The 26,621-nt window shown below is 43.0% G+C and overlaps 1 protein-coding gene across 1 annotated transcript in view; it reads right to left on the bottom strand.

Moving 5' to 3' along the window:
* The window catches only part of STRA6 (signaling receptor and transporter of retinol STRA6), a 110,768-nt gene that overhangs the window by 77,840 nt on the left and 6,307 nt on the right, over positions 1–26,621 (bottom strand). Inside the window, exons 4-7 of the mRNA XM_040413704.1 lie at positions 25,667–25,752; positions 25,419–25,558; positions 22,788–22,954; positions 21,806–21,922 (exon numbers count right to left, since the gene is read on the bottom strand). Of these exons, the coding sequence (XP_040269638.1) occupies positions 21,806–21,922; positions 22,788–22,954; positions 25,419–25,558; positions 25,667–25,752 (510 nt within the window). The remainder of the gene's footprint in view (positions 1–21,805; positions 21,923–22,787; positions 22,955–25,418; positions 25,559–25,666; positions 25,753–26,621) is intronic.

Here is a 26,621-nt window from a genome sequence, read left to right as displayed (position 1 = left end):
TGCAGCAATGTTCTGATATCAACACTGGTATCAGTACCTTGTTTGCACCGGTGCTTGGCAGTGAAGAAGAGCATAAGAATGTGAAGAAGTGAATATCTGCAGGTTTGATCTCAGATCTGTATGAATGGAGGTCTGGTGTCTCTATGAAGGACGCCTGCGGTATTAGATTAGATAGGTTCTGTTCTGTAGTTTGCGAATAAGTGGGTCCTGATCTATGGTCTGTATTTACGGGGGTCTAGTCTAGTGTCTTTATTAAGGGAGATCTGCTCTGGGTCCTGATTTAAGGGGTACAGAGCACTACTTTTTATACCCTTTATCCAAAATCAGCAGTTGACACGTGTATCTTAGAACCATAGCTGTGGTATGCTAAAAAAATGCATGTCCATTTTTCAATACCATTTTGTGCAAATTACCGTATTTTCTGGACTACAAGATGCACTATACTATAAGACGCAGGTACGATTTGTTAGAGGAAAATAAGAAAAAATATATTTTTCATCAGACCTCAGATCAGACCCCCAATCCTCATCAGACCTCCAAGTCAGACCCCCATTCTTCATCAAACCTCAGATCAGAACCCAAAATCAAGCCCCCAAGCTCCATCAGACCCTCATCAGACCCCCGAGCTCCATGAGCCTCAAATCAGACCCTCAGACTCCCAAGTTCCATCAGCCTCAGATCAGACCCCACAGCCTCCATCGGCCTCAGATCAGACCCCTCAGCCTCAGATCAGACCACATCAGACTCAGATCAGACCCCCATCAGACTCAGATCAGACCTCCATCAGACACAGATTAGATCCCTATTAGACCATCAGCCTCAGATCAGACCCCATCATACTCAGATCAGACCCCCATCAGACCATCAGCCTCAGATCAGACGTTAAAAAAATAAATGAATTTACCTTGCTTGCTCTGGATGGTGCTGCCACCCACTCACTGCTCCATGGTCTTCTTCTGGCCTGCACTGCAGTGTGATTTCCCACAGCGTCAGGTCATAGTGCACGCTTACGTGCATTATGTCTTGACATTGTCAGGACACAGTGCAAAGTGGGGCCTGGAAGAAGATCAGGGAGGGTGAATAGAGCCAGCGCAGCGCTTCCCTCACCTCTCTCCGTGGCTCTCATCATTAGCATTCGGACTATAAGACTAGTGATGGACGAACATCGGCTGGGATGGTTTGCGAACACGATCAAATAGTTTGCGGCGGGCCCCATTCACTTTAATAGCAGGCGAACCTGAAAAACCTTCAGCTCATATTTTCAGCCACCAAATGCTTAGTAGAAGTGTACAAATAGTCCCACAACATGGACAGTGACATACTAGAGGGGGATCAATGACAAAAATTCCAACAAAAAATATGTATCTTAATCAGGGGACATTTTTATGCATCTTAAAGGGAAATTCTCTGAAATGTGCCCTATTGGAGCCTAGAATTTTTTTTATTTTAGGCCACGGGAGTACGGGCCTTAAAAATTATACATTCACCTAACATAGTAACATAGTAACATAGTAACATAGTACATAAGGCCGAAAAAAGACATTTGTCCATCCAGTTCGGCCTGTTATCCTGCAAGTTGATCCAGAGGAAGGCAAAAAACCCTGTGAGGTAGAAGCCAATTTTCTCCACTTTAGGGGAATAAAAAATTTCTTCCCGACTCCAATCAGAATAACTCCCTGGATCAACGACCCCTCTCTAGTAGCTATAGCCTGTAATATTATTAAGCTCTAGAAACACATCCAGGCCCCTCTTGAATTCCTTTATTGCACTCACCATCACCACCTCCTCAGGCAGAGAGTTCCATAGTCTCACTGCTCTTACCGTAAAGAATCCTCTTCTATGTTTGTGTACAAACCTTCTTTCCTCTAGACGCAGAGGATGTCCCCTCGTCACAGTCACAGTCCTGGGGATAAATAGCTGATGGGATAGATCTCTGTACTGACCCCTGATATATTTATACATATTAATTAGATCTCCCCTCAGTCGTCTTTTTTCTAAAGTGAATAACCCTAATTTTGATAATCTTTCAGGGTACTGTAGTTGCCCCATTCCAGTTATTACTTTAGTTGCCCTCCTCTGAACCCTCTCCAGCTCTGCTATGTCTGCCTTGTTTACAGGAGCCCAGAACTGTACACAGTACTCCATGTGTGGTCTGACTAGCGATTTGTAAAGTGGTAGGACTATGTTCATATCACGGGAATCTATGCCCCTTTTGATGCAACCCATTATCTTGTTGGCCTTGGCAGCAGCTGCCTGACACTGGTTTTTGCTGTTTAGTTTGCTGTTTATTAAAATTCCTAGATCCTTTTCCATGTCAGTGTTACCGAGTGTTTTACCATTTAGTATGTACGGGTGACTTGCATTTTTCCTTCCCATGTGCATAACCTTACATTTATCAGTGTTAAACCTCATCTGCCACTTATCTGCCCAAGCCTCCAATCTATCCAGATCCATCTGTAGCAGTATGACATAAAAGAAATTCTGATTATGTGGCTCGAGGTACATTATGCGGTCAATGGATAAAAATTGTACTGTAGGCTACTGGACTACAGGCCCCAAACATTAGGCATTCACCGGACAGAAAAGATCAAGTGATAATGTGGCCGGAGGTATATTACATGGTCAATGGATATCAATTTTACTGCAGGCCAGTACAAATACAGGTCAAATACATATGTTTAAAATAACTAAAAATATAAAATTGGATTAAAAATATGGCTAACGAAATCCCCCCTCTTCAAAAAAACCCTAATGATAATAGTTGAAATTCGATAACACAAATGCTGCACTACCCAAATGCACTATATAGAAAGTATATAATTGGTATATAACACCCCTGCTTCAATCAATTTCTTTGGGGGGGCAACTGGTATATCACACCAGTAGAAATTATTTGTTCCAATAGCGTTTGGCACTCTGTGTAGCTGCAGTATCGCAGCAGTACCGCACACAACTGCTGCACAATACAAATGCACTATAATATACTTTCTATGTTGGAAAGTATATTATAAGTATATTACACTCCTCAGTAAGTCACACCTATCGATAGCACACCTATACCAGTCCTTAAAAGGACTTTTGTGGCCCTATTTGCTAGCATTTGGTGTCCCTAACAGTCTGTCCCTGCTCCACACAGCAACCTCTCTCTACACTGGCAAAACACTGAATGTAAAATGGCGGCCAGATCAGGTTTATTTATAAGGTAGAGGGTATGTCTATGTGCTGAAACGTCTCAATTGGCTGTCCTGTACCACCTGATGTATGTGTCATGGGTCAAAGTTCTTCACAATGTAAAAGAATATGGCTCTGGCGGACATTGCCATATGTTTGCCTGTTCGGCGAACTGTGAACGAGCAAAGTTCACTGTGAAACGACCACCGGGCGAACCGCAAGGCCATCTCTATATAAGACACACTACCACTTTTGCCTTACTTTTGGGGGAAAAAGTGTGTCTTATAGTCCGAAAAATCTGGTAATTGTTCTTTACGGATACATGATCCATGTTGGGAAAGAACAAGTTCACTGCTAGTTACACCTTAGTGTCAGACATCTGGTACTCACTCTGGTGCCTCAATGATACAGTAGCTCCTGACCTTACAAGGGTTACCCCAGGTTGTCTCTGTCGTTACTCTACGATCACAATTATAGTCTCCCAAAGTGTTTCACTCTCCAGTTGCTGAGGAATCATCCAGGAATATGCAAAAGGGAACCCTACACACAATAAAAGGTATCAGGTCCCAAGGTGACCTCTAGTCAACAGCACTAGAAGTTTTTTAGGGGTAATTTATTAAACATTATGCTGTAAGCTTCTCATCCTTGCTATAGGAAGAAATGCTACAAATGCTGTGTGAAACCACTTTAAGGGAATATCTAGCCCCTCCCCCAAAATAAATAAATAAATAAATAAATAAAATATTTGGCCAAAGTATAAACTTAAAAAATGAGGCATTCCAAAGGTTGAAATTATGCTGTGGACATTCAGGCATTAAATGGACTTAGTCTGGATTGAAAATTGGTTTGCACCTACAAGGTGTATTGGTAGTGTTGATCGCGATTCGCGAATATTCAAATTTTTATCGCGAATATTGGCACTTCGAGAATTCGTGAATATCTAGATTATAGTGCTATATTTTCATAATCGCGAATATTCTAGATGTTTTTTTCATCAGTACCCATTATCCCTCACTGCTTCTTGCTTGTGGGCCAATGAGAAGGCTGCAATATCTTTGACTTTAGGAGTAGTGTTGATCGCAAATTTTCATATCGCAATTTCTAACGCAAATTTTCCAATTGCCGGTTTTCGCAATCAAGAAAATAATGACTGGAGATCACGAATTTGCGAATATATGATGAATATTCGCCCAAATATTCGCGAAATATCGCAAATTTGAATATTGCCCCTGCCGCTGATCATAAAGTTGAGTTCGCTATACATACAAGTAACAGGTTTGTATATTCTTATAAGATGTTCCCCACTTCATCTTCATGTAAAGAGTTATTTTCAATGCCAAATGCAAGTATTTAAGAATAGATTCAATGACCATAGTGTTGGTATAATGCAGATGGGGGCGTGCTTATCACCTATGACACCGGGTGAAAGGTTATCAGTGCTCAGTCACATTTGCAAATCGGTGTAAACGCTGACTTAGTTTCCCATAGCATCCAATCAGATTCCCTTTTATTTTCCAAAGGAGCTCTGAAAAATGAAAGGTGAAATCTGATTGGTTGCTATGGGCAACTAAGTCAGTTCTACTTTACACCAGTTTGGATAAATCTGCTCCAAAAAGTATAAATGTGCTACACAACAATGGTTTGTGGGTTTTTTCGTATTTTTCCTTTTTTTAGATAGTGAAATATGCCACCAAAAGCACACGCAGGGTACACAATGGGTAGAACACGACCACAAACATAAGTAAAGAGGTATTCTCCCCTAAAGCAACTCTTTACTAGGGAGCATGCACTGTCACAGGCTCCATGCTCTCGGGCCAACACATTTGATAATTCTGGTCTGCTGCAGAGCTGCATGCAAGTATGTAATTACATGACATGGCTTGATCTACACCAAGATGTATGTTACAGAGGTCACCATACATTTTTTGGTGGATCAGTTACTCTTTTAGGGAGTCCATTTATTAAGACTAGTGTCACTCTTGATAAAAACAAAATACACTGGCGTGAACTAGGGTGAACTAACATTATTAAGAAGTGCAGGCCTCTTGATAATTTTGGTTTATCTTTGGGAGGTCTGTGAGCCAGAAAATGAAATCTATGTCAGCAAGGATCTGCTGTGGATCTGTGTAGGACCATGTAGGTCATACTCTGCCCTTCCCTCCCATGTAACGCTCTTCCATCCCACGTCCCAACCAATTTTTATAAAAGCGGTGAGGTTGTCAGAAAAGGGAGAAAAGTCAAAGTTTTGATGCAAAATGGCATTTGTGCTGAAATGTGTGACTTTTCTAGCCAGAAAACTGTTATAGAGCTTATAGAAATTCACCCCATAATGTGTACCTGGAATTCCACCCCCTTTATCCTACACCAACGGAAATGTCATAGTTAGCAGGAAAATCAACATGTCTGCACCTGGTTTAAATGTGCTTATCCGAACGAGGCATCATGGTGGTTTAGTAGCCCCGATCATGTGAGGCCAGAATACAGACACTACAGATCTGCATTCACTCCAAATGGAAGTGCAGGGAAGGATGGACACAGCGTGAGCACAGTACCCGGTGTTAGAGAGAGGCGGAGGATGGAGGTAGTGATGTACTGACAAACAGGGCCTCCCGCTGAATGTCCATGACAACCAGCAAGATACCAGAAAATTGATTAGGCAGTTACAGGCACCTACCACTACTTGTAAATTGAAAGTGAATGCGGTACGTAGGGCATTGAGAAAACTGATAAGTAAGGTCACAAGATTCTGGTTAGTAGGATATTCTGCAACTTGTTCCATAACACCTGCACATTTTCACATACCGTATTAGTTTTTTTTCATGAAAACAACAATATACTAAAACACATCGCAATAAATTATGCAGATTTTGTTTGTAAAATACAGGTGCAATTCTCAGCTGCACCACCGATACGGATGCTGTTCTTAGGGTGAACTTAGCTTAAGGACACGCTGACATGAATCCTGGAATACAAGGCAGAGATCTGCTTGTCTGGGATTCAAAATCCCTTGTCTGCATTATGAATAATGAAACGTCAATGAGATAGAGAAGATACAGTGAAGAGTACATTAGTTGCAGAAATAACACAGGCCTCATTCACAGCTTGGAATGAGGTTGGGAATGGCACAGATATCACTCCAAAAATAAGAGTGAAGCATTTTTATTTAAAAAAAAAACACTTCTACAAAATTCTCCTAGAATGTTTTCCAGTCAGGGCAAAGACTCCTGTTCTGCTCCTATCCCAATGATTAATAAATATAAATAATAAAAACACATGAACAGTAAAAAAAAAAAGATGGCATTTTGGTACTGGACTAGTGCCTTCTTTAGACCAGCTCAAGACTGGTTTAGCGCTATGATGGCAGCAAAGGAGCCAAAAAGCTGATTGGCAACAATGCTATTTCCTCACTTTTAGGCCTCATCCACCAAATACAAATGACGTCCGTGTTGCATCCATTTTTTTGTGTGGACCCATTGACTTCAATGGGTCCATGGTCTGCAGCATTCTGTGGCCAAGTATAGGACATGTTATATCTTTTTGCAGAACTGACCAGGGGCATAGTTACCAAGGAAGTAGCAGCTACAGGGCCCGAAATCACAAGGGGCCCGAAGGCAGGGCTGCAACCACAACCTCAGCTTCTGGCCTCAGCTAGCATATTAAAGGGGGAGACAACGCAGCTAAGAGAAGCGCTTGTCATCAGCAATTATGTGCTAATGCCTTAAGACTAGTGTTGATTGCGAATATTCTAATCGCGAATTTTTATCGAGAATATCGGCACTTTGAGAATTTGCTAAGATGTAGAATATAGTGCTATATCTTCGTAATCGTGAATATTCTAGATTTTTTTTCATCAGTAACCTCACTGCTTCTTGCTTGTGGGCCAATGAGAAGGCTGCAATGTCTTTGTCTGAGCTTAGCAACATCCCTAGCAACCAATAGGAAAGTTGCCTACCCCTTACTATATAGGAAACTCCCCAGCAGCCATTTTTTGCATTTTTTTGCTGTTCTGAGAGAGAGAGAGAGAGAGAGCAGTGTCATTGCTGTGCTCTGTGCTTTACTGAGTCATCTGGATCCTTATTCAATTACATTAGATCAGGCATGCTCAACCTGGGGCCCTCTAGCTGTTGCAAAACTACAACTCCCATCATTCCCGGACAGCCTACAGAAGGGCATTGTGGGAGTTGTAGTTTTGCAACAGCCCGAGGGCCGCAGGTTGAGCATCCCTGCATTAGATAGTTAGCTCATATAAATAATACAGATAGTTACTGGTAGATAGTCAGTGTAGGTTAGATAGTGATATAGTCGAGCTGATTGGTTCCAGTGCAGGGTGTTAGGTAGTGTGATAGAAATTGTGCATTTTCTCCAGACTCAGGAAACTTCTAGCAGCTTGAAAAATGTAGCAAAAGTGAGCCACGCCTGTATTGCGCGCGCAATACGCGCATATCACATTGCCGATTTTTGCAATCAAGAAAATATTGACTGGAGATCACGAATTCTAGAATTTGCAAATTTATGGTGAATATTAGGCCACAAATTCGCAAAATATAGCAAAAACTAATATTGCCCATGCTGCTCATCACTATTTAAGACATCTCCCTGGAGCTTCCTTAATCGTGTGTATTCATAATACCATGAAAAGGGATATTCTAGCATCAGTGAATAAGGTAAAACTTGACTTTTATCTTTTATCTTGATGCGCAGCCAGATGTAATTTTAACTATGTATATATGAAAGCCAGGTTTTACACTATTCACGGACGCTGGAATATCCCTGCCATGACATTGCCACTACTGCTTGTCTGAGCTCAAGCTCAGCGTCTCTCATTCTCTGCATCTTAGGCCTCATGCACACGACCGTTGTGTGCACCCGTGGCCGTTGTGCCGTTTTCCGTTTTTTTTCGCGGACCCATTGACTTTCAATGGGTCCGTGGAAAAATCGGAAAATGCACCGTTTTGCAGCCGCATCCGTGATCCGTGTTTCCTGGCCGTGAAAAAAATATGACCTGTCCTATTTTTTTCACGGCCAACGGTTCACGGACCCATTCAAGTCAATGGGTCCGTGAAAGAACACGGATGCACACAAGATTGGCATCCGTGTCCGTGATCCGTGGCCGTAGTTTAGTTTTTATACAGACGGATCCGAAGATCCGTCTGCATAAAAGCTTTTTCAAAGCTGAGTTTTCACTTCGTGAAAACTCAGAACCGACAGTATATTCTAACACAGAAGCGTTCCCATGGTGATGGGGACGCTTTTAGTTAGAATACACTACAAACTGTGTACAAGACTGCCCCCTGCTGCCTGGCAGCACCCGATCTCTTACAGGGGGCCGTGATCAGCACAATTAACCCCTTCAGGTGCGGCACCTGAAAGGGTTAATTGTACTATCATATCCCCCTGTAAGAGATCAGGGCTGCCAGGCAGCAGGGGGCAGACCCTCCCCCCCCCCTCCCCAGTTTGAATATCATTGGTGGCCAGTGCGGCCCCCCCCCCCCCTCCCTCTATTGTAATAATTCGTTGGTGGCACAGTGTGCGCCCCCCCCCCCCTTCCTCCCTCTATTGTAATAAATCGTTGGTGGCACAGTGTGCGCCCCCCATTGCCCCCCCCCCCCCCCTCTATAGCATTAACAACGTTGGTGGCCAGTGTGCAGCCTCCCATCTCCCCCCCCCCCTCCCCCCCATCATCATTGGTGGCAGCGGAGTTCCGATCCGAGTCCCAGTTTATTCGCTGGGCCTCCGATCGGTAACCATGGCAACCAGGACGCTACTACAGTCCTCGTTGCCATGGTTACTTAGCAATAGTACAATAGTAGAAGATTAATACTTACCTGCTGCTGCGATGTTCGTGTCCGGCCGGGAGCTCCACCTACTGGTAAGTGACAGTGACAGGTCTGTGCGGCGCATTGCTAAATGAACCGTCACTTACCAGTAGGAGGAGCTCCCGGCCGAACACGAACATCACAGCTCCCAGGTAAGTATGAATCTTGTACTATTGCTAGTAACCCGCTGCCACCAATGATCGGGGGGGGGGGGGGGGGGGCGCAAGATGGGAGGCCGCACACTGGCCACCAATGTTGAAAATGCTATAGAGGGAGGGGGGCCAATGATTGCCACCAACGATTTATTACAATAGAGGGAGGAAGGGGGGGGGGGGGGGCGCACACTGTGCCACCAACGAATTATTACAATAGAGGGAGGAAGGGGGGGGAGGAAGGGGGGGGAGGCGGGGGGGGGGGGCACACTGTGCCACCAACGAATTATTACAATAGAGGGAGGAAGGGGGGGGGAGGGGGGGGGGGGCACACTGTGCCACCAACGAATTATTACAATAGAGGGAGGAAGGGGGGGCGCACACTGTGCCACCAACGATTTATTACAATGGAGGAAGGGGGGGGGGGGCCGCACTGGCCACCAATGATATTCAAACTGGGGAGGGGGGGGGGGGGGGTCTGCCCCCTGCTGCCTGGCAGCCCTGATCTCTTACAGGGGGATATGATAGTACAATTAACCCCTTCAGGTGCGGCACCTGAGGGGTTAATTGTGCTGATCACGGCCCCCTGTAAGAGATCGGATGCTGCTAGGCAGCAGGGGGCAGTCATGTACACAGTTTGTAGTATATTCTAACTAGAAGCGTCCCCATCACCATGGGAACGCCTCTGTGTTAGAATATACTGTCGGAAATGAGGTTTCACCATCTAACTCATATCCGACAGTATATTCTAACATAGAGGCGTTCCCATGGTGATGGGGACGCTTCAAGTTAAAATATACCATCGGATTGGAGAAAACTCCGATCTGATGGTATAAAAGGGACTCCGGACTTTACATTGAAAGTCAATGGGGACGGATCCGTTTGAAATGGCACCATATTGTGTCAACGTCAAACGGATCCGTCCCCATTGACTTGCATTGTAATTCAGGACGGATCCGTTTGGCTCCGCACGGCCAGGCGGACACCAAAATGACTTTTTTTTCATGTCCGTGGATCCGCCAAAAATCAAGGAAGACCCACGGACGAAAAAACGGTCACGGATCACGGACCTACGGACCCTGTTTTTGCGGACCGTGAAAAAAAACGTTCGTGTGCATGAGGCCTTAATGGAATTATTCTTCAAACATCCTCAAAGTTTACCTAGTGGCAATAAGCTAATCTTTCTTTGGCCACAATCCCATCTGCGGTCCGCACATCCGATCTGCATTTTTTGCATATCAATGCAGACTCATGCATTTCATATTGGTCGCAAAAGATGCAGACAGCATAACATGTCCTATTCTTCTTAAGTATAGGACATTTCCACAGAGGCCTATTGGTACAAACAAAGGAGGTGCAAAGGAGGCCGATTGGTACAAACGAGGTGTGAAGGAGGCCATCTACGTGAAAATGGAGAAGCCAAACTTGAATAGAGGCGGGGGGTTAGACATCTATTGTCTGCCACATACAATGCTGTCTTGACACCTTTTTCTGGGAGGTCATTATCACCTACTGACTCCAATTAGGATAATGGTATCAACACCTTTGACCCCATGCTGGGTATAATTACCAGATGTTGATTCAGTTACATATTTATTCCCAGAGAATTCTTGTACAGTCACTCAGAATTGAGAAAGCTCGTTGGAAGAACGAGTGAAACGTTTTCAAGAAATCTACAGTAAGTCCAGTTGCCTTGATTTATTCTTTACAGATATTTCCACAGAAGTTTTTTTGTTTTTTTAAAATGGTGGCATGCACATGACCGGTATCCATGTTTTGCGGATACGCTGCATCATGGCATTTGTACAGCCGGCACATATCTATCCAGCCACATCGATTTATGACAGGGCCCTCAACAGGACAGCAGTGGGCCCGCCTGCTCAGCACATATAATATACATAGCATAATGGCTTGGTCCATCTGGACTCTGGAGTGGCTGCCGGAACTGGTCTGAGAGGTGGGCCAGTGTGAAGAGGAAGGAGTCAGCCAGGGAGTCTGTCAGGGCCATTGGGCAGCATCAGCATGTCACTGACTTGTAGATCAGTCACACTGACAGTGTAAAGGAGTGGAGAGGGAGAGAGGAAGGTTCGGGGGGAGGTAAGGGACACTATGGGCTCATGCCTACTGAGCTGAAAGTGCAGCTGATGGCACCCTAAAACTAAGTCAGAAGTGCTGATTGAGTGTTGGGTTGCTGTCACTGCTGTTTGGACCTATTAAGAGATTTTAGGGGTTTTCTCCCAGCCCCAGCATAGCTTGACCTGGTGGTGCACAGGTTGCGGGGAAGTTGCTGGGAGGGGGAGGACCCTTTTAAAAAAAAATATTGTGGGGCTCAGTGAGTTCTAGTTATGCCCATGGAACTGACATATGGATGCAGAAGACACATGCAGCTCCTCAAACTTCGGTTGCTTAGGCCAGACTCCCTAGCTGATGCAATCAGTCTTCACTAGCTCCTTCCTCAGAGGTGGAGGGTCCAGCCCCCCTCTGCTGAGTAAGGAACGATAACTATACTGTGCAACCTATATACATCTCTTGGGATCACACTTAAAGCATGGAAAGTACATTAACCCTTAATAATAGATATTAACCCTTCTGGCAGTAAATTAACTCTTAGCAGTGATCTACTGGGTTTCTTCATTATGTTAGGCTCAATCTATGCTATTCAAATACACTGATCAGCCATAACATTAAAAGTGAATGTAGTGAATAACATTCTTTATCTCATGACAATGGCTCCTGTCAAATAGGCAAGCGTAAAGATCTGAACATCTTTGACAAGGGCCAGATTGTGGTGGCTAGATGACTGGGTCAGAGCATCTTCAAAACAACCAGTCTTTAGGAGAGTTCCTGCAATGCACAGGTAAGTACCAAAAGTGGTCCTAGCCAAGTACAAGACTCAGCTATTTCCTGCAGTCCCATAGACAGTAGATGCTTTGCCTGCTGCTCCAGTCATTTGGGGCAACAGGACCTCGTTCTTGTGATCGTGGGGGGCTTAAGCAGCTGGACTTCCTCTGATCAGATGCTTCTCCTGTAATTTTGGGATAACTTTGTATTGTGAGAAACCTCTTTAAAGAATGCACTGCAAACAACTTGATGCCAGATATCACAGGACACCTCAAGAGGTCTTGTAGAATTCTTGCCTTGACAAGTCATAGCTGTTTTGGTAATACAAGTAATAATGATTGATTGATGTATTTCTTTAGAACAGTTTGTACATTCATGGTTATGCAATGTCTCATGGGTATTTTTATGTCTATTTTGGTGGAACAATATGCATTGGATATAGTTGGCAATTTATTTCATATCTGTAACAAGAGTACAGAATATGCAGCTAAAACTTGACGTGGATGCTTTGGAGCTTTATTATATGCAAATGCAATTAATGTCACACATTCATAACTACTGTGAATTTAGAATAAGGGTTGCAAAATGAAATGTGCACTTGGTACAATTTTCTAAATGTTCATCTGGTAGAAGCTGTGCATTATCCTTCAAGAAAGCATTAACACTCTTGAAACAGCTGCCAAAGCAATTTTCATGCCCTATGCAGCGCAGCCTGTCACCCACAATTATTTGGGGACAGGTATAATGCAGCAAATGATGCATACATTATGCCAGCAGGACTATTAGTGAATGTATGGTTTCAAAGAAACTAATGTTTTATGCTGCGTCTGCATAAGAAGGTTGAGAATGTAGATCATCAACCGTACACAGACATATTCAAATGGATGGAAGAGACAATAATGCTTGGTAAGGGTTAATTACTCTTTGAAGGATTCTCCAAACATGCACAAAAAGCAGGGAATTGTACAGCAATGTAAATAAGTGTGTGCAAGTAACAGAAGACACAAGAAGGAAGCCGTTCCATAATGTTATATGATGCATGAATATACCAATTTGGCGAAAATCTCAATTAGTGCCAAAATTATCAGAGTAGCGGACATAGCATTAAATGGTACAACTCCCTAGACATGTTAGACACTTTCTTATTTCCCCTTATTGGTACTATACCTTGTACCGTGTGCAATGACATAATTAAGCAAAGCTTAGGGAGCACAGGCAAGAGCCTCACCTCTTTGGCCACCATTTTTAGTTAAGCCATGCTTTTTCGTTAAGTGGGTTTCTCTAAAACTAGATGCACCAAACTTTGGTGAATTTTAAGGCCTAGGTGACACTAGTGAATGTTATGCTTAGTAAATATCATTCTCCATTGTGGGAGAAATGTACCACGTACACCACAAATCAAGATGGATCTGCAGGTCACCAGCTTCAATAAGCACTGCAAGCAAGCATCAAGCAGTTTTATATGCTCATTGGGATATGAGACTTTTTACAATTTTAGCCATTCACATGTAACATTTCAGTAGCTAAAACTGAACCACCACACAATGGCCCAGATTTACAAATCCTATTCGTGGCGTAAACTTAGATAGGCTGTCTAGACCTGCACCAGATTTATCACAGTTGCTCAGGCTGGATGATAAAGATGGTGCCGGGATAGACATTTTTGTCTAACTCTACACCAGGGGCATTGTTAGGCATGGGCCCTGGATTACAAGTATAATGTCCCAAATCTCTGTCCAGCACATTTATTTCTTCATTGTTCTGTAGCTTCTTTTAAGCTTATGCTGAGCCACCAGTTGGGGGCAGCTGTGGATGACCTTAACTAGGTGCACGATAAACCTATAATTAGAGTATGAGAGCATGAAGTGAAACGTGTTCTTAGCCTTAGCCCACTCCTCAGTCAGGCCAGCTGACCACATCCGAGACAGGCCAAGCAGATTACCAAGCTGCTGCTTCCTGTCCTGCTCACCGGTGCTGGTACCAGAGTGTGAAAGGGATTGTGCAAATGGCTTCTGCCAGCCCAGCAGCAACCAGTGCCAGTTGATTCCATGGAGCACAGAGACGTGCCAACAATGCAAAGAAGCTACATGTGAGTCCACCTTCATCCATGCACGATATGCTGGTAGGAGCTGTGCACATACACTGTAAGTGGAGGAGCTGTGCATATATGCTGTGGGTGGTGGAACTGTGTATACTGTATACAATGTGGTTGGAAGTGGAGCAACTGTGCATATATACTGTGAGTTGAGGAGTTGTGTTTATACGCTGTTGGTGGAGGAGCTGTGTACATACAATGTAGGAGGAGATGGAGGAGTTGTGTATATACTGTGAGTGGAGGAGCTGTGTATATACTGTGAGTGGAGGAGCTGTGTATATACTATGAGTGGAGGAGCTATGTATATACTGTGAGTGGAGGAGCTGTGTATATAGTCTGAGTGGAGGAGCTGTGTATATAGTCTGAGTGGAGGAGCTGTGTAAATACTGTGAGTGGAGGAGCTGTGTATATACTGTGAGTGGAAGAGCTGTGTATATACTGTGAGTGGAGGAGCTGTGTATATATTATGAGTGGAGGAGCTGTGTATATACTGTGAGTGGAGGAGCTGTGTATATACTGTGAGTGGAGGAGCTGTGTATATACTGTGAGTGGAAGAGCTGTGTATATACTGTGAGTGGAGGAGCTGTGTATATACTGTGAGTGGAGGAGCTGTGTATACACTCACCTAAAGAATTATTAGGAACACCATACTAATACGGTGTTGGACCCCCTTTTGCCTTCAGAACTGTATTAAAGGGCTTCTGTCAGCCCACTAAACCGTTTATTTTGTTTAATAATAATCCCTACACTGCGATCTCTGCATACATAAGTAAAATAATAATTTTCGTTCAGTAGAATTTGATAAAACGCTATTTTTATAATATGTAAATTACCTTGCTACCAGCAAGTAGGGCGGCTACTTGCTGGTAGCAGCCGCATCCTCCGATCCTAATGACACCCCCTCCGCATTGTGATTGACAGGGCCAGGGAACGGAATCGTTCTCTGCTGGCCCTGCCTGTTTTCATTCAATATCTGGCGCCTGCGCCGCGGCCGTACGTATCTTCAATCTGCGCAGGCGCACTGAGAGGCGGCCACTCACTCGGCCGCTCCATCCTCAATGCGCCTGCGCCGATGACATCACATCTACACCCGGCGCAGGCGCATTGAGGAGCGAGCGGCCGAGTGAGTGGCCGCCTCTCAGTGCGCCTGCGCAGATTGAAGATAGGTACGGCCGCGGCGCAGGCGCCAGATATTGAATGAAAACAGGCAGGGCCAGCAGAGAACGATTCCGTTCCCTGGCCCTGTCAATCACAATGCGGAGGGGGCGTCATTAGGATCGGAGGATGCGGCTGCTACCAGCAAGTAGCCGCCCTACTTGCTGGTAGCAAGGTAATTTACATATTATAAAAATAGCGTTTTATCAAATTCTACTGAACGAAAATTATTATTTTACTTATGTATGCAGAGATCGCAGTGTAGGGATTATTATTAAACAAAAAAAATAAAAACGGTTTAGTGGGTAGAAGCCCTTTAATTCTACGTGGCATTGATTCAACAAGGTGCTGATAGCATTATTTAGAAATGTTGGCCCATATTCATAGGATAGCATCTTGCAGTTGATGGAGATTTGAGGGATGCACATCCAGGGCACGAAGCTCCCGTTCCACCACATCCCAAAGATGCTCTATTGGGTTGAGATCTGGTGACTGTGGGGGCCATTTTAGTACAGTGAACTCATTGTCATGTTCTAGAAACCAATTTGAAATGATTCGAGCTTTGTGACATGGTGCATTATCCTGCTGGAAGTAGCCATCAGAGGATGGATACATGTTCTCATTCTGTTTACGCCAAATTCGGACTCTACCATTTGAATGTCTCAACAGAAATCGAGACTCATCAGACCAGGCAACATTTTTCCAGTCTTCAACAGTCCAATTTTGGTGAGCTCGTGCAAATTGTGGCCTCTTTTTCCTATTTGTAGTGGAGATGAGTGGTACCCGGTGGGGTCTTCTGCTGTTGTAGCCCATCCGCCTCAAGGTTGTGCGTGTTGTGGCTTCACAAATGCTTTGCTGCATACCTCGGTTGTAACAAGGGGTTATTTCAGTCAACGTTGCTCTTCTATCAGCTTGAATCGGTCGGCCCATTCTCCTCTGACCTCTAGCATCCACAAGGCATTTTTGCCCACAGGACTGCCGCATACTGGATGTTTTTCCCTTTTCACACCATTCTTTGTAAACCCTAGAAATGGTTGTGTGGGAAGATCCCAGTAACTGAGCAGATTGTGAAATACTCAGACCGGCCCGTCTGGCACCAACAACCATGCCACGCTCAAAATTGCTTAAATCACCCTTCTTTCCCATTCTGACATTCAGTTTGGAGTTCAGGAGATTGTCTTGACCAGGACCACACCCCTAAATGCATTGAAGCAACTGCCATGTGATTGGTTGACTAGATAATTGCATTAATGAGAAATAGAACAGGTGTTCCTAATAATTCTTTGGGTGAGTGTATACTGTGAGTGGAGGAGCTGTGTATATACTGTGAGTGGAGGAGCTGTGTATATACTGTGAGTGGAGGAGCTGTGTATATACTGTGAGTGGAGGAGCTGTGTATATACTGTGAGTGGAGGAGCTGTGTAAATACCGTGAGTGGTAGAGCTGTGAATATACTGTGAGTGGAGGAGCTGTGTATATACTATGAGTGGAGGAGCTGTGTATATACTGTGAGTGGAGGAAATGTGTATACGGTATACTGTGAGTGGAGGAGCTGTGTATATACTGTGAGTGGAGGAGCTGTGTATATACTATGAGTGGAGGAGCTGTGTATATACTGTGAGTGGAGGAGCTGTGTATACGGTATACTGTGAGTGGAGGAGCTGTGTATATACTGTGAGTGGAGGAGCTGTGTATATACTGTTAAAGATGTGTGAATTTTATTCTATATTTTGTATATCTAGGACTGTAATGAGTTAAATTTTTATTTTCCAAGTGTCTCCCCCCACCCCTCTCTTTGTTTCAAGGCTGGAGAGGAGAGAGAGGGGGGCAAAGTGCTGTGCTGTAAGAAGTGTCTGATTTCTCATCTTTCTACAGGTGTCCCATAGAGTGTGGTAGAGATGCGTAAGCCAATCATATGGCTTGATGATATATATTATTCACTGCCTATAGAGAAGCACCTCTTTGAAGTGTCACATATGACGTATGCAGTATTATTGTTAGATTGTCCGCCATTACAAAATGGCGAACACTTAGATGTTTACATTAGTTCACATTCCAAAGTTGTATTCACTGCGCAGATGTTGAAGTGTTATCTCTGTTTCTCTTATCTCTTCTTCCTTTTTGACCAATGAAACAATGTTTTAGCCTCAGAGAGGACTGCCCTCTTCTGAAGATGTATATATGGCTTATCCCATGTAATAAAAGTTAGAGATTGCTTTGACCAACTTCTATGTCAGTGTTGAGTCTCTCAGCCACGCGTGGATATTAACCCCTGGGGGGGTACATTGATCTGGAACACCAGAGTGTATCTAAAATGCCCTAATTTAGGGCTGCTTTAACAATACTGTGAGTGGAGGAGCTGTGTATATACTGTGAGTGGAGGAGCTGTGTATATACTGTGAGTGGAGGAGCTGTTTATATACTGTGAGTGGAGGAGCTGTTTATATACTGTGAGTGGAGGAGCTGTGTATATACTGTGAGTGGAGGAGCTGTGTATATACTGTGAGTGGAGGAGCTGTGTATATACTGTGAGTGGAGGAGCTGTGTATATACTGTGAGTGGAAGAGCTGTGTATATACTATGAGTGGAGGAGCTGTGTATATACTGTGAGTGGAGGAGCTGTGTATACGGTATACTGTGAGTGGAGGAGCTGTGTATATACTGTGAGTGGAAGAGCTGTGTATATACTATGAGTGGAGGAGCTGTGTATATACTGTGAGTGGAGGAGCAGTGTATATACTGTGAGTGGAGGAGCTGTGTATATACTGTGAGTGGAGGAGCTGTGTATATACTGTGAGTGGAGGAGCTGTGTATATACTGTGAGTGGAGGAGCTGTGTATATACTGTGAGTGGAGGAGCTGTGTATATACTATGAGTGGAGGAGCTGTGTATATACTGTGAGTGGAGGAGCTGTGTATATACTGTGAGTGGAGGAGCTGTGTATATACTGTGAGTGGAGGAGCTGTGTATATACTGTGAGTGGAGGAAATGTGTATACGGTATACTGTGAGTGGAAGAGCTGTGTATATACTGTGAGTGTATTACACTGGGACCTGTACTATTCATAATATGGTTTGACATAATTTGTGCCCCCTATCTATCTATCTATCTATCTATCTATCTATCTATCTATCTATCTATCTATCTATCTATCTCTCTCTAGTGGAAAAAAAAAAGTGTAGAAAACTTAGCTGCACCAAATTGACCCATTTTTTTTAGACACATTCTTGGCGCAGACACCTTACTTACAGTAATATGTTTTTCACAATGGTGTGATAACAATAGGTAAAAACTGTACATATAGAGAAATTACAGAAAAAATCATATTCTCTTTAGAATGACATTTATCTATGTATGATCAAATTTTACTATATTTGATGACAACAAAAACTACAGTACATCCATAAAGTTCTATATCACTAATATAAATGGAACTCGCACACATCCACTATAGTCACATCACCTGATAATTAATCAGATAAAGTCTGTGTTAAGTAACGGCCTGTCACCATGGGAACCAGGCTGATTAATCACATGAGACAGATTTTTGGGACAATGAGTCCATTCAGCGGAACTTCATTCCCCACTTGAAATCCCTTTACACGGACACGACTTAGGTAACATCCAAAGTGGGCTGCAGCAATGCCAGCTTTCCCTTCAAACACAGTTTGCCAGGATTACTATATTGTAAGAGTCCATAGTTCTAAGTCTTGTTCTATCTGCAGCAATTGCATAGACTGCAGGGGTATGTCCTGCATGTGGACCTCTTATGAAATCTCATATGGGTCTCAGTGACCTGCCCAAAAATGTCAGATGGGTCAACTGTGTGAATGCATTACATTATGACCCAAATACCATTAGGTAACCTATTAACATTCCAGAATGATTAATCCATGATTTAATATTGTACATGCTCAATGAATCAAGGGTTCTTCATGCCTTCTCATGGTGAGGTTCTATTGGTCATAGAAAGTACCATATGGAAAAACAAGTAACTCTCAATGTGAACATTTTCTGTAGGAATCTAATTAGCAGTGTATAGAAGTTGTAGCTGTGAGGAGGTAAGAATATTTGTGGTTGGTTGGCAATGGAATTGGGGTACTGTGGCTGGAACTACATTAGGTGTTTATGAAGGTACTTTGAGAGGTTCTGTTATGAATGCTGTCTTTTTGGCACAGAACTTAATGTGGTTTGACTTGAATTTTAAAGAGGGTGCTAAACTGGGGCTAGACTGAGTAGTTACGCTATAGTGCAATCGTGCTGTGGAAACTACAAACCAGCCCCCAAGAACACATTTTACCACCATAACCTGTCAAATGATAGAGCGAGACAGTGGATAGGAAAAAACCTTGTCCTATACTACCCCTGCTATACAGCGAGTAATGCCATGACTTATGGCAATTTCTATGTCTAAAACATATGATTAGGCTCCATTCACACGTCCGCAAAATGTGTCCGCATCCTTTCCGCAATTTTGCGGAAAGGGTGCGGACCCATTCATTCTCTATAGGGACGGAATGTGCTGTCCGCATCCACATTTGCGGATCCGCACTTCCGCATCCGTGCTTCCGTTTCCGCAAAAAAATAGAACATGTCCTATTCTTGTCCGCAATTGCGGACAAGAACAGGCATATTCTATTATGTCGGCAATGTGCGGTCCGCAAAATGCGGAACACACATTGCCGCTTTCCGTGTTTTGCGGATCCGTGTCTCCGTGTATCCGCAAAACACATTGCGGACGTGTGGGTTACAAAAATTCTGCCGTTGATGTGTTGGAAAATTAAGGCTTTTTTTTTAGTTAGGATTTTTTTTCCATCTGTTCAGATACATAATGTGGGCTGTACAGGGCAGACCTGCAAATCTAGATTTCTTCAGTGGGTGAGTTTTATTTCTTCAATCTAGGAGGAATATTGTTTTCCATTGAAGAGACACAGAGGTGTATGGTGACGTCACAGGAAAAAGTATACAGATGGATGTCTCTGGTTTGGCTGGTATGAGTTAATTTGCATACCTTCCCATACAGCATTGCCTGATAAATAAGTCTCCATAGAATGCTGTTTGTCTGAGAGACTATAGCACCTGAGGTGCATCTAAGGCATGTCTTGCAGCCCACCAGTACTCTGCTCTGTACTGATGAGGTAGAAGAACCCAGAAGCAGTGCCTTCTACAGGTGGGTGTCTTTTTTGTTTGGCTGAAATGAACTAACCTGCATACTTCATCCCATGGAACATTGCCTGAAAATCAAGTCTTCACACACCACTGTGTCTCTTCAGTGAGAAACTGTACCAACACTCCCCCAGCCCCACCCCCAAGATTCATCCAAGACATCTTATCCAGCCAATCGGTACTCTTCTCTGCACTGATGGGGGACAAGATTGCCGTGGAGTGCAATGGTGTGTGGACAGTGCAGTGAAGTGCAGTGGTGTGTGGAGACAGAAAACCAAGTCTCCACAAACAATTGTGTCTTTTTAGTGCAGGAGCGGATTGGTCATAGACCCTACAGCAAAATTTCCAGGTGGGCCGATACCTAGGGGGCCACTCAAGCCCTCTTCTCTGCTGCTGGCTGTGAGAATCAGGTTCTCATGTACCTGGACAGCGACCACACATGCCCTCTTGAATTCAACTGCTGTATCCCACATCTCATCTCCTTAGCCCCCTGCTCCATATATTAGAGACAACTGGAGAAGGAGGAGGCAGAAATTGATGGCCACCACAGAGGGTGTTTTGGGGGCAATATGTTGTTTTGCACTGTGGAATATGGTTCTAAGAGGAGAGTAATTTTGCGTTATGGTATTCCTGACCACTCCTACTTGTATTGGACCCGCATCAACATAGGACCACTTTAATTTCCCAGTCTGCCCCTTCTTCAGTTAGACACTGTATCACCTGAACTTCATCCAAGACATCACATCCAGCCAATCAGTACTCTGTTCTTTGCTGATGAGGGACAAAAACCCCAATGAGTGTTTGGCTGGTATGAGATGCCGTAATTTGCATTCCTTCAATCTGATTATTCAGAGATGGGAGGAACGTTGTTCTCTTGCCCACTCATGTTACATGTTACTTCTATACCAATAAAACATTCCCTCCCCTTCAACTCTCCTGCCTTACTACCCAATCCCATTTCTTCCTTCATGGGGAACCTTTATTTTGCCCCTACCAAACACATTTATATATTAGACCACCTAATACTTGCAAGCTTCCATATTATCAGCTTTATACAGTAAAGCATTGAGCTTGTCATACAACATGTTAACACACCATACCCCTTGGCAATAAATGTGTTATATAGCGAGATCCATTAACATGCGTGAACAATAAAAACAAAAACTGTCCAGAATGAAGAAAACATAACAGAATACAAGAACCCAATCCCTCCATTAATACCCACAGCAGGACATAACTCATTTGGTGCCAGCTCACGCTAAACCCTCTATTTTTATACAGAGCAGGGAAATTGTGCCAGACATCTTTTCAGGCTGTCAGTCATTCTTAAACACAGCATGGCACATTGCATACAGTATAAGCCTCTATTCCAGGCACAAAATCTAAGCAGAATTGGGATTGTTACCTACCTGCTTGTGAGAGGGCTGCTGCAGTTTTTGAAGGAGAAGTGTAGGGTAGATGATACTTAGCAGAAGAAGGCAGCAGATCTGTGGCACAGTCGCTAATAAGGAGTAATAACTATAGAACTAAGAGCAAAAAATGAATAGAACCATAAGATGCTATCTATGGCACAGAGTTAAGAACCTATCATTCCTAGCCATACACATTAGATAGCCATCAGCAAATGCTCATTCGGTTGACAGCTTTCTCCTCCGACCTGATCAGACACATGCATGCTCAGTGCAGCTGTGTGGGGACAGAAGGTAAAGCTGCTGCCAGTATCCTCTGAGAATAAAAGGGCTGTCTTGCATTTAGAACTGGCGGAGGATCCGGCGAAGTTATGAAGAGGCCGGCATCTCTTCATAACTTTGGCTGAACCACCGCCAGCTTAGGGGTTTATTAAGAAAGACATCTAAAACGCCGGTCTTAATAAACGTGCCACATAATAGTCTATACAGAATGTGAACAATATTAGCAGCTCTGTTCATTTTGTGACATTTTGGTATATTCATTTACATTTTGAACAAGCACAAAACAGTTTACTATTCATGTGAAATTTCATACATATATGTATTATGCTTTTAATATCACACATATTTTTCGTATAATGGTGCAAGAAAATATTATTTTGGTGTAGCACCACTTCTTGTCTACTGTTAGTATGAAAAGTACTTTAAATGTGTTGCTTTCTTCCTCTCCTCTACAGTCTTTTCTTTCTGAAAGTCATTTATCATTTTGAATGTCATTAAAAATCATGATTATTGTGATCATTTGCACATGTAAACCATATGAAACCACTAACCAGCACTAGAGGGTTATCTATTTGTCATTTCTAGTTTGTATGCTATTTTATTTGTACTTTTAATACAGTATTCTACTAGTTCATTGTTTACTATATTTTTACACTTCTTTCTACTATCTAGCAATTCTTTATTTCTTTTATTATCTTACCTGTGGTGTCTGAGGACATTCTGCCTTCTGCCATATTAATGCCCCACAGTGCATCCATGATAAGATGCTGCCTGCTATGTACCCAGGTATTTTGTGGACATTATGACTTGCCAAAAGTGGGTAGTACAGGGCAGGATAATAGAAGAGGCTGAAGATTTTCCAATATTCTGTAGATATATAGTATCATATAGCATGAGAAAATAAAAACAAAGAGAACAGCACACATGAAATGAGCATCTGAGCTGACTAATCTGATCAGAATGTTTATCACTCATTATCATTAGCGTTATACTTATGGTGCAAAATAGTATTTAATCACATATTGTCGCATAGAAATTTTTACTGATCCTGTACACATTTTTTATGGGAAACATTTCCAGGTAGTTGTTCATGCATATTAATGTCTAGTTTACATAGACACTTTCAGCAGTTTTTCTTTTCATTTTAGCACTACTGTACTATTAAATATTAAATACAAAATATTGTCCTTCTGTAGCAGTCAGCACAAAGAGATACAATTCCTACATAGATCAAAAAACATTGCTATTTTACTGCTGCAAGGGAAAGATGGTGTCTGTTAGCATAATAGTAGACAGGTAGAATTAGGATAATGGCATGATAGCTCTATTCTTCTCCTGAAAAGCCTAGATAAAGATATTCACAGAAGAGCATTGCACTTAGTGTAATGTGGGATGCTCTAATTGAGTCACTCATCTCTTTCCCTCTCTGGTCAAAATGAATAGTCTAAGAAAGTCAAGCAAGGCTGTTTACTATGCTAAAAGTCTATGCAAAAAGTAATATTATTAGTAAGCAAGTATAGATAAATATTTTATCTGGACTCCTAATGTTCACCCCAGAGTAATAGTGAGAGTCTGAGTAGCATATTTTGGATATCCTGATGCCAAAGCTAGACACAAATTACACATGCCTCAATATCTAATGTTGATATTCTATATAGAATGTAAGTATGCATTTTATATATACTCTTGACATTACATTACTAAGCGATTAGACCAAGATGTTGAAACATTTTTATTATTCTACTTTCTTATACAGCCGGTCATTATAAGACCAATCAGGGGCGTTTCCAGAGGCGGGCGAGGGGTGCGACCGCACGGGGTGCATCCCTCAGGACAGAAGAGGGGGGCGCCATCAGCAGGGCCCAGCGCCGGAGGGGGGCCCTTTCTGTCCGGAGCCAGCAGGAGTGGAGATGAGCGCTTCCATTGTGGAAGCGCTCATCTCCAAATTCATCTGTATAGCTGTCCTCAGGAGAAGTGGGGGAGAAGAGCACTATGGAGGCATTGTATAGAGGCATTTAATACTGGCAGCCATTTTGGTGCCACTATGGGGAAGGGCGTGAGGCGCATTATGGGGGCATCTATGTGGGGCAGTCTATAGGGGCATTTTATACTGGCACATTATGGAGGACACTATGGGGACAGGGGAGGAGCACTATGGGGCATCTTCTGGGGGCACTATATAGGAGTATTTTATACTGTCGCAAATTATAGGGGCACTATGGGCACCTATGCTCAACTGGGAGCACTAAGTGTTTTTTCTAGTGGCACACAGTATGGGTCATTGGAACACATGAGGGCATTCTGGGGACATTGGCTCTACTGGGGGCACTAAGAGATTTTTTTTTTTTACTGACACACAACAGGGCATTTTTCACACTGGCACATACTATAAATATAATTATTACTACCAGGGGCATTATGGTGGGCTTTATTACAATTGGGAGACTATGGGAGCATTATTACCGTACTTCTGGGACACAATTAATGTTGGGGGCACTGTAGGAGCACTATTACTACTAAGTGCACTCTGGCACAGAATTATCACTATTGTTGGGATTTTTGGGAGCACTATTACTGTGGGGGCACCCTGGCACTGTATCAGCTTAGCACAGTTATTTTTCGCGGACATTATGGTTACACTATTAGTGTCAGGGACACTATTTGCTGGGTGCAGTTATTTTTTAGAGCATTGTGTTCCAATAATTATTGAAGGGGGCGCTATCTGTGTGTAACTAGTATTTTCAGGGGGTTTATCAGTTTATGCAGTATAGTTTTGGGGGTGCATGATGGGATGTTGAGAAGGTGGGAGGATGATGGAAAAGTAGGAAACTAAGATGTCTGTCAAACTCTGCAGAGAGAAGAGATGGCTGAAAAAAATCATCATGGCAGTCTGGTCTGAAGGGAGAAGATAAAGAAAGAGAGCGTCTACATCAAAGGAGACATCACTGGATGTAATAGGTATGTGGACCTGTTTTAGGCTACTCTCACAACTGCGTTAGTGATTCTGGCAGGCTCTTCCAGCTGAGAACAGCCTGCTGGAATTCACTGGATCCGGCACTGCAGACTGAATGCCCGCCGCCCCCATCAACTACAATGGGGTACGGCAGAGATCCGCCCACAATCGGGGGGGGGGGGCGCTTTTTTGATGTTCGCCCTGTTGGTAAATTTCCCTAGAAACTGCCCTGAGACCAATCCCAAGTTGTTGGAGCCACTTGTGATTGCTACCTCTTCAACTCGATAGCCATGCCAATGCCCATCAAAAGGAGGCTGATACTGTGTAGTTGATAGAAAACCTTGTGAAGATCGAACTGTATTGTTAATGGAAAGTTACCTTTGTGAGACCCATCACTGTCTGTAATGAAGTTGAGAGTAGTAGGGTCTAAAAGCATTCGAAAGATTGAGGAAAAAAGCAACCCAAAAACTGCACAGGGCACCCAATTGTTGCTGGTACCATCTAGGAGATTCAAAGGGCTGTAGGAGTAAATATAACTGGTAAGTATTGTGTACTATGTAGAAGAAAATAAGACTGGAAGTGCAATTTGCTGTATATCAAGGAAGGAGATGGGAACAACAAAATACCTGAGAACACCAGGGACGCCCCAACAGAAAGAGGTGCAAAGCTTTCGTCTCCGAACCAGGAAACATAGAAGCAGCAATGTGCATAGCTAGGAAGTAAGAGTTATATATATGGTGCATGATAAATCATGGGAAATTGTATAAAATCAAGAACAGTTGAAATAGAAATCCATTTTGCATATATCAATAAATGTTAACAAAACTTGGCCATTTTAAATACCTCAAAATTGAAATGGAAATACTGACTAAAGATATAGATATATGCTTGACCTTTTAAGTCCATTTGTACCTTTTCTAAGTCAAAAGTAAGACCACTATACTGATCAACACCAGAAAGCTAGTGGCGAAAACCAATGCTACAAGCAGCACTGAGTGACCTTATCGATCTTACTGTAGTAACCCCTATACAGTATAGATTGTTATTGTAAGGAATCCAAAGAAAACACATTAAAACTGATGCAGACAGAATATTGCTGTTATACTTTCTAGACTGTGGGATAACAAGTTGACCACTTTGAGCAGTAATGCTCCCACCCCCACCCCATAATTCAAACCTTGATCTGTAAAACAGTAACACATTTATTGATAGAGGATTTGATGATTAATACAAGTTCTTACTTAAGCCAGTGACCCTACAATGCATTTGGAAAGTTTTCAGACACTTTCACTTTCACATTTTGTTATGTTGGGGCCTTATGCTAAAATAAAATTAAAAAGTTTTACCTCATCAATTTGCACAGAATCCCCCAAAATGAGAAAGTGAAAACAGAATTTTTGTTAACTTACTAAAAAGGAAAAACTTTAATTTTGCGTGGGCATAACTATTCAGACCCTATGCTGTGCCATTTGAAATATAGCTCTCATTTCTCATTTCTCTTGATCATCTTTGAGATGTTTCTACCCCTTGATTGGAATCCACAGGTGGTAAATGCAGATGATTGGACATAATTTGGAAAGA

The sequence above is a fragment of the Bufo bufo genome, chromosome 1, assembly GCF_905171765.1.
Source record: "Bufo bufo chromosome 1, aBufBuf1.1, whole genome shotgun sequence".
Taxonomy (NCBI): Eukaryota; Metazoa; Chordata; class Amphibia; order Anura; family Bufonidae; genus Bufo; species Bufo bufo.
Note: the sequence above shows the minus strand (reverse complement) of the source record. Positions and strands in the feature narration are given on the sequence as shown.